General features: G+C 31.6%; 1 protein-coding gene across 2 annotated transcripts in view; it reads right to left on the bottom strand.

Moving 5' to 3' along the window:
- Positions 1 to 13220, bottom strand: part of pcm (5'-3' exoribonuclease pacman) — a 41293-nt gene that overhangs the window by 12009 nt on the left and 16064 nt on the right. For both annotated transcript variants that reach the window (XM_088238654.1, XM_088238655.1), the window contains exons 15-25: positions 12313 to 12465; positions 11694 to 11761; positions 9860 to 10068; positions 8368 to 8515; positions 7958 to 8079; positions 5256 to 5431; positions 4245 to 4443; positions 3780 to 3872; positions 3097 to 3269; positions 925 to 991; positions 731 to 834 (exon numbers count right to left, since the gene is read on the bottom strand). In XM_088238654.1, coding sequence (XP_088094780.1) covers positions 731 to 834; positions 925 to 991; positions 3097 to 3269; positions 3780 to 3872; positions 4245 to 4443; positions 5256 to 5431; positions 7958 to 8079; positions 8368 to 8515; positions 9860 to 10068; positions 11694 to 11761; positions 12313 to 12465 — 1512 coding nt within the window. The remainder of the gene's footprint in view (positions 1 to 730; positions 835 to 924; positions 992 to 3096; positions 3270 to 3779; positions 3873 to 4244; positions 4444 to 5255; positions 5432 to 7957; positions 8080 to 8367; positions 8516 to 9859; positions 10069 to 11693; positions 11762 to 12312; positions 12466 to 13220) is intronic.

Genomic DNA, 13220 nt, shown 5'->3' with positions numbered 1-13220 from the left:
TGCAAATATTTTTTTCAATATACTTTTCATTTTCATTTGCAATATAGATTTACCATCACAGTTTATTCATTCCTTGTATATATTTTTTAAATAGTAAATGTATGTAATAGATTACTTAACTGTGTAAATGCCCCACAAAGGAAACAATGAGGAAGTTTAGCCCTATGGGAAATTGGATATAAAAAATGTTTTCTTACGTGCGGTAAAAATTAGAGCATTAAATTGTAAAGCAAAGTTTATTGAAAATGTATGAGAAAAATATTTTAATAAAACCAACTTCTTTGAACGATGTCACTAGTTCATATGAAGCAATCAATGATAAGACAGTTGTAAAAGATTTCCCGTTTACGGTACGTCAATGAACCAATTAGCAAAATTGATTGAGAAGAAGCGAAAGAGAATTTGAGACGTCGCACGCGGAGTAGTTTCAGAAATACAAAAGTTAAAAAAATTATAGCGCTGATAATACAACGCACAATTATTTTTTATTTTTTTGCTCAGTTTAATAGTTTACTAATAAATATAAAATAAGTAAAAAAAACCACTGAACTTCTTCATTAGCAAACACTTAAATAAATCTGGATTTGACAGGCGAGAATAATTTATTTCTAATATTATACAGAAAACTACGGATCGAAAATGTTGGAAATATTTTCTAATTACATAATTTGATATTATTTATATGACTCTTATTCATAATGTTTAATATTTACTCATAAAACAAATGTACCTGTTGTAGTTAGCAAACGCTGAATTGTGACCATCATTATTTCTTAGAATGTTGAAGTTGTCACTGCGAGTATTTGACGGAGATAACTTCATACTTATGACAGCCTACAACACAATATATCATGTATTGAACTTGTTGAATGAAAAAGTAGCAATTTATTAGAGAAAAAGTAACTTATAAGCCGAATGACGTACCTTCTCACTCATTTTATTATTTAAAGAACGGCCTTGTGTTATGTTCAGAAAATTGAATCCTTGCATTCTGAAAAGTAAAGAGAAAATCTTTTTTATAAAAGCGAATATGTATGTACATAATAAATATGAGTATGATAAATAACATTTCTCCACAATTCGAGCTACACAGTTGTCGCCGAGCCTGAAACGGTGTCCGTATGTGGAGAGACTGGAAACTGGGAACGGCGAGAAAGGGATGACCTGATAGAGACAGACAAGATACTCAACAGTCACTATAGCTGCCCAAATTTGGACTACACGTTCAAGCGTAAACAAGATGCTCGACTTCGAGACCACAATCTCAAGCTGGAAAAAACCAGATTAAATCTAAATTCACGGAAACATTCCCTGAGCAATAGGGTTGTTGATGGTGGATATAAGCTGCCGCAAGAGCTGGTCTTAACTTGTAGTCTCAATATGTTTAAAAATGAACCAGATTTGTTTTTGAAAAGGTTAAAGTACAACAACAACTCACTTTAGTTCAAATAGAATTAAGCATATCAGCTTTAAGCTGTTCGTTTTAAATTAAAATGATAATAATAAATAAATTATATCTTCATCTTAGAAGGGGCTCACCCATGTTAAATGGAAACAGACCTGACCAATAAATGCTCTATTATTATGTAGATTCTTTGGAAATAAATATACGTATATACACAATAAGTTAACCGTTTAAAATATTGCTGACAAAATTAGTTATTTTAAAAACATATTTGTTTGTCAAAACAGAGTCTTAAAAACATACCAAATAAACTCACAATTTGTCATTTAAGACACCATTGCCTCAGAAAACGCAATGGAAATTTTCACAAAATGTCAGGGTTGTCACTTGTCACACACACGACATTATTATACATTTCATACATTATGTTTTTATGTGAAGGTGCCAGTCCAGGGACTTTGAAATATTCTAATGGAAAAACACCTTTTTAAATAAATATTTCACGTCAACCACGCCGGGAATCAAACCAAGAGAATGACACTTATACCTGTATGCAGAGACAACACATAAGGTGAGGAGAGTACATTCTAATCTCATATGCAGAGAATAACCCGAAGGTGAAGACAATAGAATGTACTTACTTCACCTTAAGGTTTGTCTCTGCATACAGGTATTACTTGCTTACTATTGGTATAGTAACGCAATTTTAATTATTTTATTATATTTTGTATGTTCTTCGTATTGCGTAAAAGGCAATTTATGCCGTGTAAAATAAATAAATATTTGTATTGCCAATTTTTTTAACTTTCTGCATCGTAATTTATTGATGTAGACTTGATTATTTCTAAACATGCGGCAACTGCGTGTCACTATTTAGTAAAATGTCAAAATTAGACACTTAAACAAAATGGACAATTACACTGCACGTACTGTGAATTTAGTTTGAGACAATAATTTTCTTTTTTTTTTACCTCGATTTTATTCTCCATTCATGCGGCGGCGTGCGGCTTGTCTTTTGACAAATCGAATGAGTTATGAAAAAATTGCAACGTAAAACCGGGGTTATTAAAAACGTAAAAAACGTTAATCGGGGGGAATATTTTAATGAGAATGTATGGAAAAAAATGGGACCTAAATATTTCAGTGTAAAAAGCAGGAAAATGTAAAATCGAGGAACGTAAAAACGAAGTTTTACTGTATATATTCTTAAGGCGCATAATAAATTCACTTTGAAATATTATCATTTAGACATTTTTTTAGCTAAAATATTTCAAAGTCTGGCTCTCGACTACAAAGAGACGGTAAGAGAATTATTTATATTTGTCAATACAGTGAACTTTATTTTCCAATCACAAAACTAAAAAAACATTAGGTAAACATCTTGGCATCTTAGCTTGCCTAAGCTCATAAGGTAAACTAATATCTGTTTGTGATAGCCGTAGGCGAGGTTGAGTGGCGAAATGTCCTTCATTGCTTACATAGACCAAATCATCTATCTAATAATATTTAACATTACAATTTTTAAAGGAAAATTTGAGTTTAATAAAATCTCTTACTTGAAAGTGTAGCTACCTGAATTAGTGATGAAAAAAGCTATAAGAATTCATTTTATTTTTCATTTGTTATTATAGAACATTTAAAGAAATTGAGATTTCCATTTTTGTTATGATATAACTCATATAAGAACATACCTAAACATTCTATTATCTCCAATTCCGTCAGAATTAATCCCTCCGAGGAATGGTTTATCAAACAGTATTTGGTATATCGGCTCCGTGTTCAACTTGTCTGACAGGCTAACTGAATCGCCTCTCGGTTGAAGTTGACAGATTGAAATCACAGTTCCCTTTAAGCCCAGCGGCACCTATAAATGAAAACAAAAATTATTTTTACAAAGATTAGTCTTAATATTTAAATTAATATTGAACCATAACATGGAGAAGAGCGAAATGAGGCCTGTGTAAGAAAGATGGGTATTTTATGTTTACTTTGGTGATTTAAAATACATTAAACCAGCCAATGACAGGTCTTAAGGCAAATAAATGCCTAGAGTTCAGAGCAGATTAGATGGGGTACATGCTGATACTTCGAGCTACCAATTTACCATTTATAATAGCTTTCTAATTCTGTAAGAATCACGCCAATAAAATAAGCAGGAGATTGGTCATTAATTTTTGAAAAAATATGCAAACTTTAATCAGCTCTCCTGTAAAGTTGGCTAAATGTAACTTCGTAGTTTTTTTTTTCCTTTTCAGCATCAATATTTTTGCAAAGAACCTTTTTGAGAAGGGAATATGAAATTTTAGGAATATACAGGGCTTATGACCCGTCATTAGCAAACATAAGCAGAATAAATATAAAGAAAACAACTCACAGTTGACTTTGGGTTGACATTAATAACTCTATCATACAAGTTAAAAGTAGCAACACTTGTGTCAGGTAGAATAGTACCGAGGTGAAGTTCTGGCTGAAATTTGATACATTATTAATAATATTTTACGCATCGTTTATTTCACAAAAACACATACAAATTACATTTGAAAATATTGACAAGTTTTTAACATGGCGTTTTTTTAAAGAAATATTTGCGTCTTAATGATTTACCTAAATATTTCAATTTTGGGGTCCATTTCGAACAAGTTGTAAATAACTCAATGATAGAAAGCGGGAATCAAATAGCGGTAGAGCGGGATTCGAGCCTCAGACCTCTGACCCGCGGTTCAAAATATGAAAAGAAAATTTGGGTACTGATTGTTGATGGGGCTGTGCTCTCGGTTACGCAGGCACAAGACAGGTAACACACTATGCCTAGTAAGTAGGATGACAACGGTTTGTTTACCTTATACAAAACGTGAGGTTTGACTTGCAGAGCTAATCTCTTCCTTTCACTTTCTAGTTGAGCTTGTTGCGAGGCAACGGTGTCCCGTATATACACTATTTGTTCCGGCTCTAATCCCAGTGAATCGCAACTTCTCACAGAGCAACTGTTGTAAGGTTGAGCTTTCAACCAATCGCATACTTCTTTTAATACACTGTCCCTAAAAGACGAACCAAAAAAAATATTATTTCAAATGATAAAAATGTACATAAATTGCGTTATTCAAAGAATGTTCAATGATCCCCCGCAAACCATCATTAACGTGGAAGATCTTCAATTGAAAAAAAAAGAACTAGAAAAATCTACCCTTTATAGTGACTGTTAAAAGGTAATAAAAACATACATGCTGTAAAACCCCTGTTCTAGGGAGCAACAAAAAAGTGTAAAACTGAGGAAAACGCTAAAGTGAAAAAAAAAAAAATGTATAGAAAAAATGAAATTACATAAAAATATATTTATCTTTCTAGACTATACTAAATATACTGCAGATAAATAGTAAAAAGTGCCATAATTGGGGATTATTATTATTTACCTATGATTTCATTTAAATGTTTTGTATTTTTTCAATCAATACTCGAGTGTTTTTTTTATTGAATTTAAAAAAACATGTTTAAATAATTTTACGTAGGTACTTAACCTCAAAAAACATGAAAAAAAAACATTGAATTTGCATAAAATACATACAATGGTTTTTTCCCTAAATATTCGCAAATTTTATTTGTATGGTATCACTTTTTTTAGTATGGCACCACAAAATTCGAACTGTCATTTACATCGCGGCAAAACTGTTTCACACTTTTATAATAACTGTTTAAACTATCTTCCTTTCACATTATCTTTATAATTCAAATATAACAAGTATTTCAAAAAATAAAGGAGACCTTACTTTTGAGATTGCCCCCGTACATATATATTCATATTTTTATTATTTTTGTTCAGAAACAAAAATTTCAAATGAAAAAAAAATCTTACCCAGTGCAGTCAGGAAATAAATCATTCAGTGTAAAATTATCTTGTCCTTTTTTCAGATTAAAGTTGTGAAAAAGTTGTGGGAATTTCTCAGCATATGCAACCATCAAATCAACAACCTTCTGGGAATATAGCCAACGGTTGTCCACTCTGCGTGTGTACCCAACCAACTCTTCGTTCTGAAATATATGTACAAATTAACTAGTAACATAAGAACTCATTAATTTATTCAACATTGGTAGAAATCTCATTGTACGCATGATTGTAACATTGTACGCATGCTATTGGAATATTTTAAAATAGAAATAAGTACTTAATTAATTTTCCCTTTCTATTGGGTAGTAAGTAATGAGTTCTATTGGTGATGTCCACATGCTCCACTTAGGAGTGGATGTCAAAAATATGAAAAATTGGGTAGAAATTAATAGATATCAGATTGTTTTTATTTTATCTAATGCACTGGTGTATTTTATTGATATTTTTTCTTTTCTTTTTTTAGTGGATAAAAAAAAAACAATGATTTTATAATTACTAACAGAACTTTTCACCCTACACAAATAATTGACACACGTTCTTTAACGTCAGCAAATGTAGGATCGGACCATATGTTAGTCTTAGGTAAAATCGCTAAGAAAACAGTCAAGACTTCAAATATCGTCAAAAAGTACAATATTGAATCAATAGAAGAATGTTTACGGACGGAATGTTTGGCGACGAGCAATGGGGATTCAGAAGAAACCGTTCCACAACTGACGCCACTGTCATGAAGCAGATCAAAGAAACATCTATTAAATATAACAAAGTTGTGTTTGTATGCTTTGTCCACCTGACCAAAGCTTTCGATGGGGTATTAACAGAGAAGGGAATATCACCAGCAATAAAAAAACTATCCAGGATATAAACTCCAATAAAAGAACGAGGATAAAGGTGGACGGTGAACTGTCCTAAGGAAATCCCCGCAGCCAGTGGGATTAGACAAGGGGACGGTCTGAGCCCCTGTTTAATTTGATTATGGATGGAATCATGGAAGATGTGGCCTCTCTGGCATTAGGCTACAGGATGGGTGATAAGGTCATCAATATTACATGCTATGCCGATGATGCAGCCTTAGTAGCAGAATCAAAAGATGACCTGCAACGAATGCTATACAAGTTTCACCTAGCATCACAAAGGTTTAACACGAGCATCTCAGTGAACAAAATAAAGAGCTTAATTATATCCTAACAACCCAGGAGACGCAAATTGGTTATAGGTGACGAACCAGTAGAACAGGTTATGTCATTCAAATACCTGGGCGTAGAAATCTCGAGCAACAATTATCTGTACTCCGAAGTTAGGGAGCAGACCAATAAAGCCTCCGCCACGTATGGATGTCTTCATAATATTATTTGGAGCAATAAACATATGCGTATAGAAAGACAAGTAGGGATATATTATGTCCTGATAAATTATATCCTGTAAATTTATTTCTATGAATAAAAATTGTGTCAGTTTTAATTTTCAAATATCATCCTGTTCTTTTTATTTATATATTTTTTTTAATGTTTTGTAATTTATATTTGTTTCAACTTTCTAATTATTATTAATATTTAATTTATGTTTTGTTTTTTAATTATTAATGGTATATTTCACAATTTATATTAATGCTTCAATTTTATTATTATCGGAATGTTTTCTAATTTATATTTATTTTTAATTATTTAGTATTATTATTTTTGATTTGAATTGTTTAAATATCATTTAATAAAAAATAACACATGTAAGAAAGAAGGTCCTGCTAAACACAGGAATTTACTACCTAGTCGGGACCTGAAACAATAAACCTCTTTACATTTTAAAACCATGAAATAAATAAACATATTTGTCGGGGCAATCGTGACAACGTGATAGAAACAAAAGCTGACACTACCAGGTATTGTCACCAATAAATGGGAAGAAATTCTAAGAAATTTAGGGAAAGAATATGATTGGGATCCATAAAAAAACTAATGCTCTTTGTAAATATTCAAATACAAACTTTTATTTTATATTTTTAAAAAACATCTACTTTATTTTTAAACATGATTCTCGTCGAATGCAGCCCTGGTGGGTCGATGAATAAAACGTTTAAGCTCCTAACATTATTTTCTACTGATCAGATTGAAGATTTTAAGAGCTATAAAAATACCCAGGCCAAAGCCTATCATTTTAGAAAAAAACACGTAAATCGGTCCAGTAGTTATTTACTTATAGAGGACACACATAGGAACATTGCCTTTTATATATTTATATATTGTACTTTTTAAATAATATTGCTACTGCACTGCTATTTTAAAGACACACACATTTTTACTAGTAATGCGATTTTCCCTCCCATTTGTTCTACAAAATCTATGGAATCTTTCCTACTACAGTCAAGTCAGTCTTCTACGGCTGTTTATGATTGGTGGACTCATGCATTCATCACTCACTTATGACAACATTTGAATGTGTATTTAAAGTAGTTTCACCATGCAATTGAATTATCTGTTATGTCCAAAAATTATAATTATAAATTATACTATTTCTGGTGGCATCAAACTTTCTCATTGGAAACTATTTGTTAGATGGTATACATTGTTTCAATGCAAATAAATTGAAATGAACCTCTTCCAAGAATGTTGAAGAAAATTTATTTGTCTTTTTTATCAAATAAAAAATAAGCTATGTAGGTATATTTTAGTCACCTTTCTAGAAAATTTGATATTAAGACCGATGTTGACTCTCGGGCCTCTGCCAGCGTCAGGATTGTTGGAAGTGGACACAAAGATACAGCCTGTCAAACAGGAAAACAGGAATGGCGCAACACCTGTGGATCAATAATTTAACTTCACATTCCTAAATTGATGAAGAAAAAAATGCCCAAACACATCCTAAGCCCACAATGTTAAAATAATTTTTAAAATATGTATTTATATTTAAAGAATTAAGATTGTGGTCAAATGTTTCAACTTTTAGTTATTATTTTTTAACCATATTTTTCAGCAGCTAAATAGATGATGTAGAGTAGAAAATACAATAAATTTATTTAAGAGTAAACAGAAAACGTATCGCATCAGCTAAATACACGCTTTAGATGGAAAAGGTAATTACATACCACACTTGGCAGCCGCAACTCCAGTGGGAAAGTACAAGGTTTGGGCCGGGGCTCCGTGAGGGGAGAGGGGTTGTACCGTGGGCTCGGGTTCCATAAAGACGCAGATCTTTACCCTGCCCAGCTTCTGCACCATGCTAGAGTCTACTATCTGTTGAAAGTATTACTCATAATATTTTCTGTCTTATTCAAATTAGTACAAGGAATTACAACGCTAAAAACATTTTAATAGACTTTAAAAACATACATTTTTTACAATATAATTTCAAGTCAAATTAAAATATGTATATGGTAAAAAAGTATTTGATCTAGTAATAAAATAAAGGTGAAACCAACCATGGCCCACTCATTTAAAGAAGTTATATAATCTACATAAATTATTGTGAAATACATTGTTAGTAGTGTCACTCAATTTATTATTTTGAATAAAATTGCCTAAAGTTTTTCTAACACCCGTCGATGGGAAAAGTACTCTCCTAAAACTTAAGTTGCGTTATTTAACTTTTAAAACTCACCGGCTCAAAATAATTCACTCGTGTCGGTGGTGGGTCAGATTATACCCAGTTTAAAAGTCACTATTTGGGCATTTTTTTATGGGTTTTTCAATATTATTTAATCAAAAAAATGTGCTCTCAATCAGTAAGAATACGAGTAGTAAAGTTTTGTGTATGATTTTTCATGATTTTGATAAATTATAATAAAAAATATCCCTGGTCACCGAAATCCTCCGGATACACTCTCCGTGTGAATTCCACCACGCAACGCAGCTGTCCGCTATCAACTAGCCTCTAGTCTTCTGCACATCACACACTGCACATGAGATCTGCATCCCTTTAGACACTTTAGTGGTCGTAAACATCGGAAATACAGTAAAACCCATTCTATATGTTTTTCAAGGAAACAACAAAAAAAGTGTAAAACTGAGGAAAACGCTGAAGTGAGGAAATGAAAAATGTATAGAAAAAATAATTACATAAAAATTAAATTTATGCTCTTAACTAAATTAATGTTCTAGTATAAATATACCGTGAGAAATTTTTTCATTATTGTAAAAGCTGACATAATTGGGAATGTTGGATATTTTTACCTATTTTCAATGATTTCATTAAACAGATCTCGATATTTTGTATTCTTTTTTAAACAATATATATGTGGTTTTTTTAAAGTTTATTTTGAAAACAACAAATTTAAATAACTCTATATGTAAATACTAAAACTTAACAAGAAAATAAAAAAAATTATTTGCATAAAATACATACAATGAGGGGGAAATTTTATTTACATGGCATCACATTTTAGTCTATGATATCACTAAAAATTAGAGATGAAACAGATATCCGGTAACTATCCGGCCTATCTGGTCTAATTTCACTATCTGGCCGGATACCAAACAGCAGCTTAATATCCGGCGGACACCTAATATTCATCAAACTTAAAATTAAATTTTACTATGTTTTTCATGAGGCATACAGCCCTAGAAATTTAATGTAAATACCTCCGCTATGCATCCGTAGTATGGTCCAGTCTTGATGAACACCTTGTCTCCGGCAGGAAGAGCTTCCTCGGCGGACATGACACGAGTAGAGTACAGTGGAGCTACATCCAGTTTGGGCAGTACAGCCTGCAAAGGGTAGGGACTAGACACCGTGCACCATTTGGCTCCCGTTACCAATTTACCGCTGGGGCCAATTATGAATTGATAACCTACAAAGGAGAATAAAATGTACAGATCACGAATAGAACTTGATTTCTCATCCCTCTGATGGAAACAAGAAAACATCAATAAATATACAACATCAAAATTATAAAAGCAGCGGGCCAAACATTTAATAGTATTCAAATATGTATATCGCTAAGAAAATTTCACTATTGGGACATTTTCAGAGACAAGTCGAGAATACAGAATTTAAGCAATCTGTCATCCGCATCATTTTCCTATCCGCACCTGGTGGTGCATGGGTCGCAGCATTAGTACTCCGATCCCAGCACATCTCGACCATTTTTGTAGCATGGAAGGTAGGGTGAGTCGAGCTTCAGCTGCCAGTCCAATATGAAATATTGAAATGTAAAACCACATTTGAAAACAAAATTTTACGTCCACCCTGCAAGGAATCGAACCCAGGACCTCAAGCATGGTGGGCAAATATGCCAACCAATGCAATATGACAATTATCGTATTCAACGGGGGCCTTGGTGACTTATATCAAAAAGGTTCATTTTTTTAATGATGTCTTCCAGTTTTTGCTTTCATTTGCTCACGCCACGGCTTATCACTGCTTCCTGATTTGGATCAAATATGATAGTTATATAAAATTATGAAGTCGAAAAGAAAAAAGTTTTTTAAGTCCTGTTAAACTCTAACTTTCCTGCCAGTAATTCCATCATTTATAGAACAATAACATCGTGAAATTTGACAGTGTTTCTTTATTTAAATTGATCGACAGGTTTATTAAATAAACCCTTATGGATTGGTATATAAACGGTTAATTAAATTAAGATATACAATGTATGTTCGAAACAAAACTAAGTTACATATTGTAAACTAAATATACAAAGAATTAATCTATCTATCTTAACTATCAAAGTAATTATCCAAAGTGTTGTCAGTTCAACAAAAAATGATGATAAAGAAATATTTATTATCTACATACAACAAACTCACCAGTTAAAAAGTGAATGTAAATTTTACTTTAAAAATTAAAAATAATCAAACTATAATACAAATTATTTTTAATTATTAATATTAATATTAGTTGAACAACTTTGCTTCCGGCGTTTTCCTGAAGATGGCTTTAGCGGTAAGCAGTGGTCGAAATAAATTTTTTGTTTTGGCCCAGTTAGTTAGACAGCTATCTGTGAAACTGGCGTCGCGGGTTCGATTCCCGCCAGTTGCAAGAAAAAAATCCAAGAAAGATTATTTTCTCAATTGGTCTGGGTGTTGTGGTGTATTTTTCATTACCTTCTTCCACATCCCTTCTATACCACCTACTGATAAGCCTCAAAATAGAGGCTTAGCGGGTTATTCCTTTAAAATAAAAATAAATTGATTCAGAAATAAATTTAAAACGCAAAGTACTAAATAATTTGTTATTTTACTACAATACTTATTTCATATTTATGGGACTACTTAACCATTGTTATATGTGAAGTGTGAGTAATCTTCTTAATATCGAAAACGTTTTAATGATTTCATCAAAGACTGCTCATTTTATAGAGCTCCCTTGAATTCCATAATCTCGATTTGCACCTATAAATTTTCAAAATACAGCTATGCAGTATTTTTTTAACATTTTTATTTAGCCTTTCACAGTTTCATTTTTCTAACCCACCTTTTAATGAGACAGCGTGTACTATAATTGTCACACATCCAACATCGATTCCTAAGCGATTTGAATTGCTGAAAAAATAATATTGTTGTAATTTTTTTATAGATAAAATACAAAATACAAGAAAACATATTATAATTAATAAATAGTAATAAAGAGTTATTGAAAATAGAAAATCAAAAAATATTCATAGACAAGTACTGGATTCCACCCCCTAGGGAGTTATTAAGATTGACATATATTGCAAAAGGGGTTAGGTACATGCATGTTTGCAAATTGACATACAAATTAATCTTATTATCTAAATAAAAATACCACTAGACATTAAAATAGAGTAACAAAACACTAATAAGTATAAATTATACATAAAATAAATATTTGTTCTTTATACTTAAATTTAATGTTTTAACAGTTTATAATTTTGTTTTGTGTTGTCTACAATTCGGTTACGTAATTAATCCATATTTTGTATGAAAACATGGTTTAGGATTGAAATTACAAAGGTAAAAAATATACATTTCTATTATGTTTAGACAAAATTGCAATGACCGTTTTTAAAATTATTGAGTATTTAATGTTAGGCATTTTGGCAAATAAAATTATTTGTAAATATATAACTTACTGTTCAACAATTGTCCTACTTTGCAACTCCCATTGCTTTATATTGGTTGTGTCTTCAGATATAGATGTAACTACGTCATCTTCAATAGAACTATGTTCTTTATATTCAGCAGTGTATTTATATATAACAGAACGATTCGAAACCTCTACAACCCTGAGAAAGAAAAGATACGGACATTGACATTCCATAAATATTTATTTCAACACATATTGAAAACAAGACATTTTATACTACAGTAAAATCTCGTTTTTATGTTTTTTCGCTTTTCACACCGAAATATTTAGGTCTCATTTTTTCCATACATTCTCATTCAAATATTCCCGTTTTACGTTGAAAATTTTAAAAACTCATTCGATTTGTCAAAAGACGAGGAGCCGCGCGCCGCAGCGTGAATGGAGAATAAAATTGAGGTTAATAAAAAAATGTGTACATTATTGTCTCAAACTACATTCAGAGTAGGTGCAGTGTAATGAGGAAGTTCAGTGGTTTTTAAATTTTTTTTTTTTGTTAATAGACTGTTAAACTAAGTCAAAAATTTTTTTTTTTAATTTTTATATATCGTATTATCGGCGCTACGATTTTTCAAAGTTTTGTATTTCTGAAAGAACTCCGCGTGTAACGTCAGAGGTTCATTTCCGCTTATTCTCATTCAGTTCTTCCCATTGGTCCAGAAGCGACAAGCAGACCGGAAATCTTCCATAGCTCTCAGATCATAGGTTGATTCACATGAACCAGTGACGTCATTTAAAGTAGTGCGTTTTTATCAAAATATTTTTTATTATTTTTTCTGTACATTTTCAAGAAACTTTGGCGTACAATTTAATGCTATAATTTTTACCCCACGTAAGAAAACATTTTTTGTATCCAATTTCCCGTAGGGCTGAAGTTCCTCATTGACCATTTTGTAT

Source organism: Micrasema longulum, unplaced genomic scaffold, assembly GCF_059751315.1.
Source record: "Micrasema longulum isolate JH-2025_06_02 unplaced genomic scaffold, ASM5975131v1 h1tg001939l, whole genome shotgun sequence".
Taxonomy (NCBI): domain Eukaryota; kingdom Metazoa; phylum Arthropoda; class Insecta; order Trichoptera; family Brachycentridae; genus Micrasema; species Micrasema longulum.
Note: the sequence above shows the minus strand (reverse complement) of the source record. Positions and strands in the feature narration are given on the sequence as shown.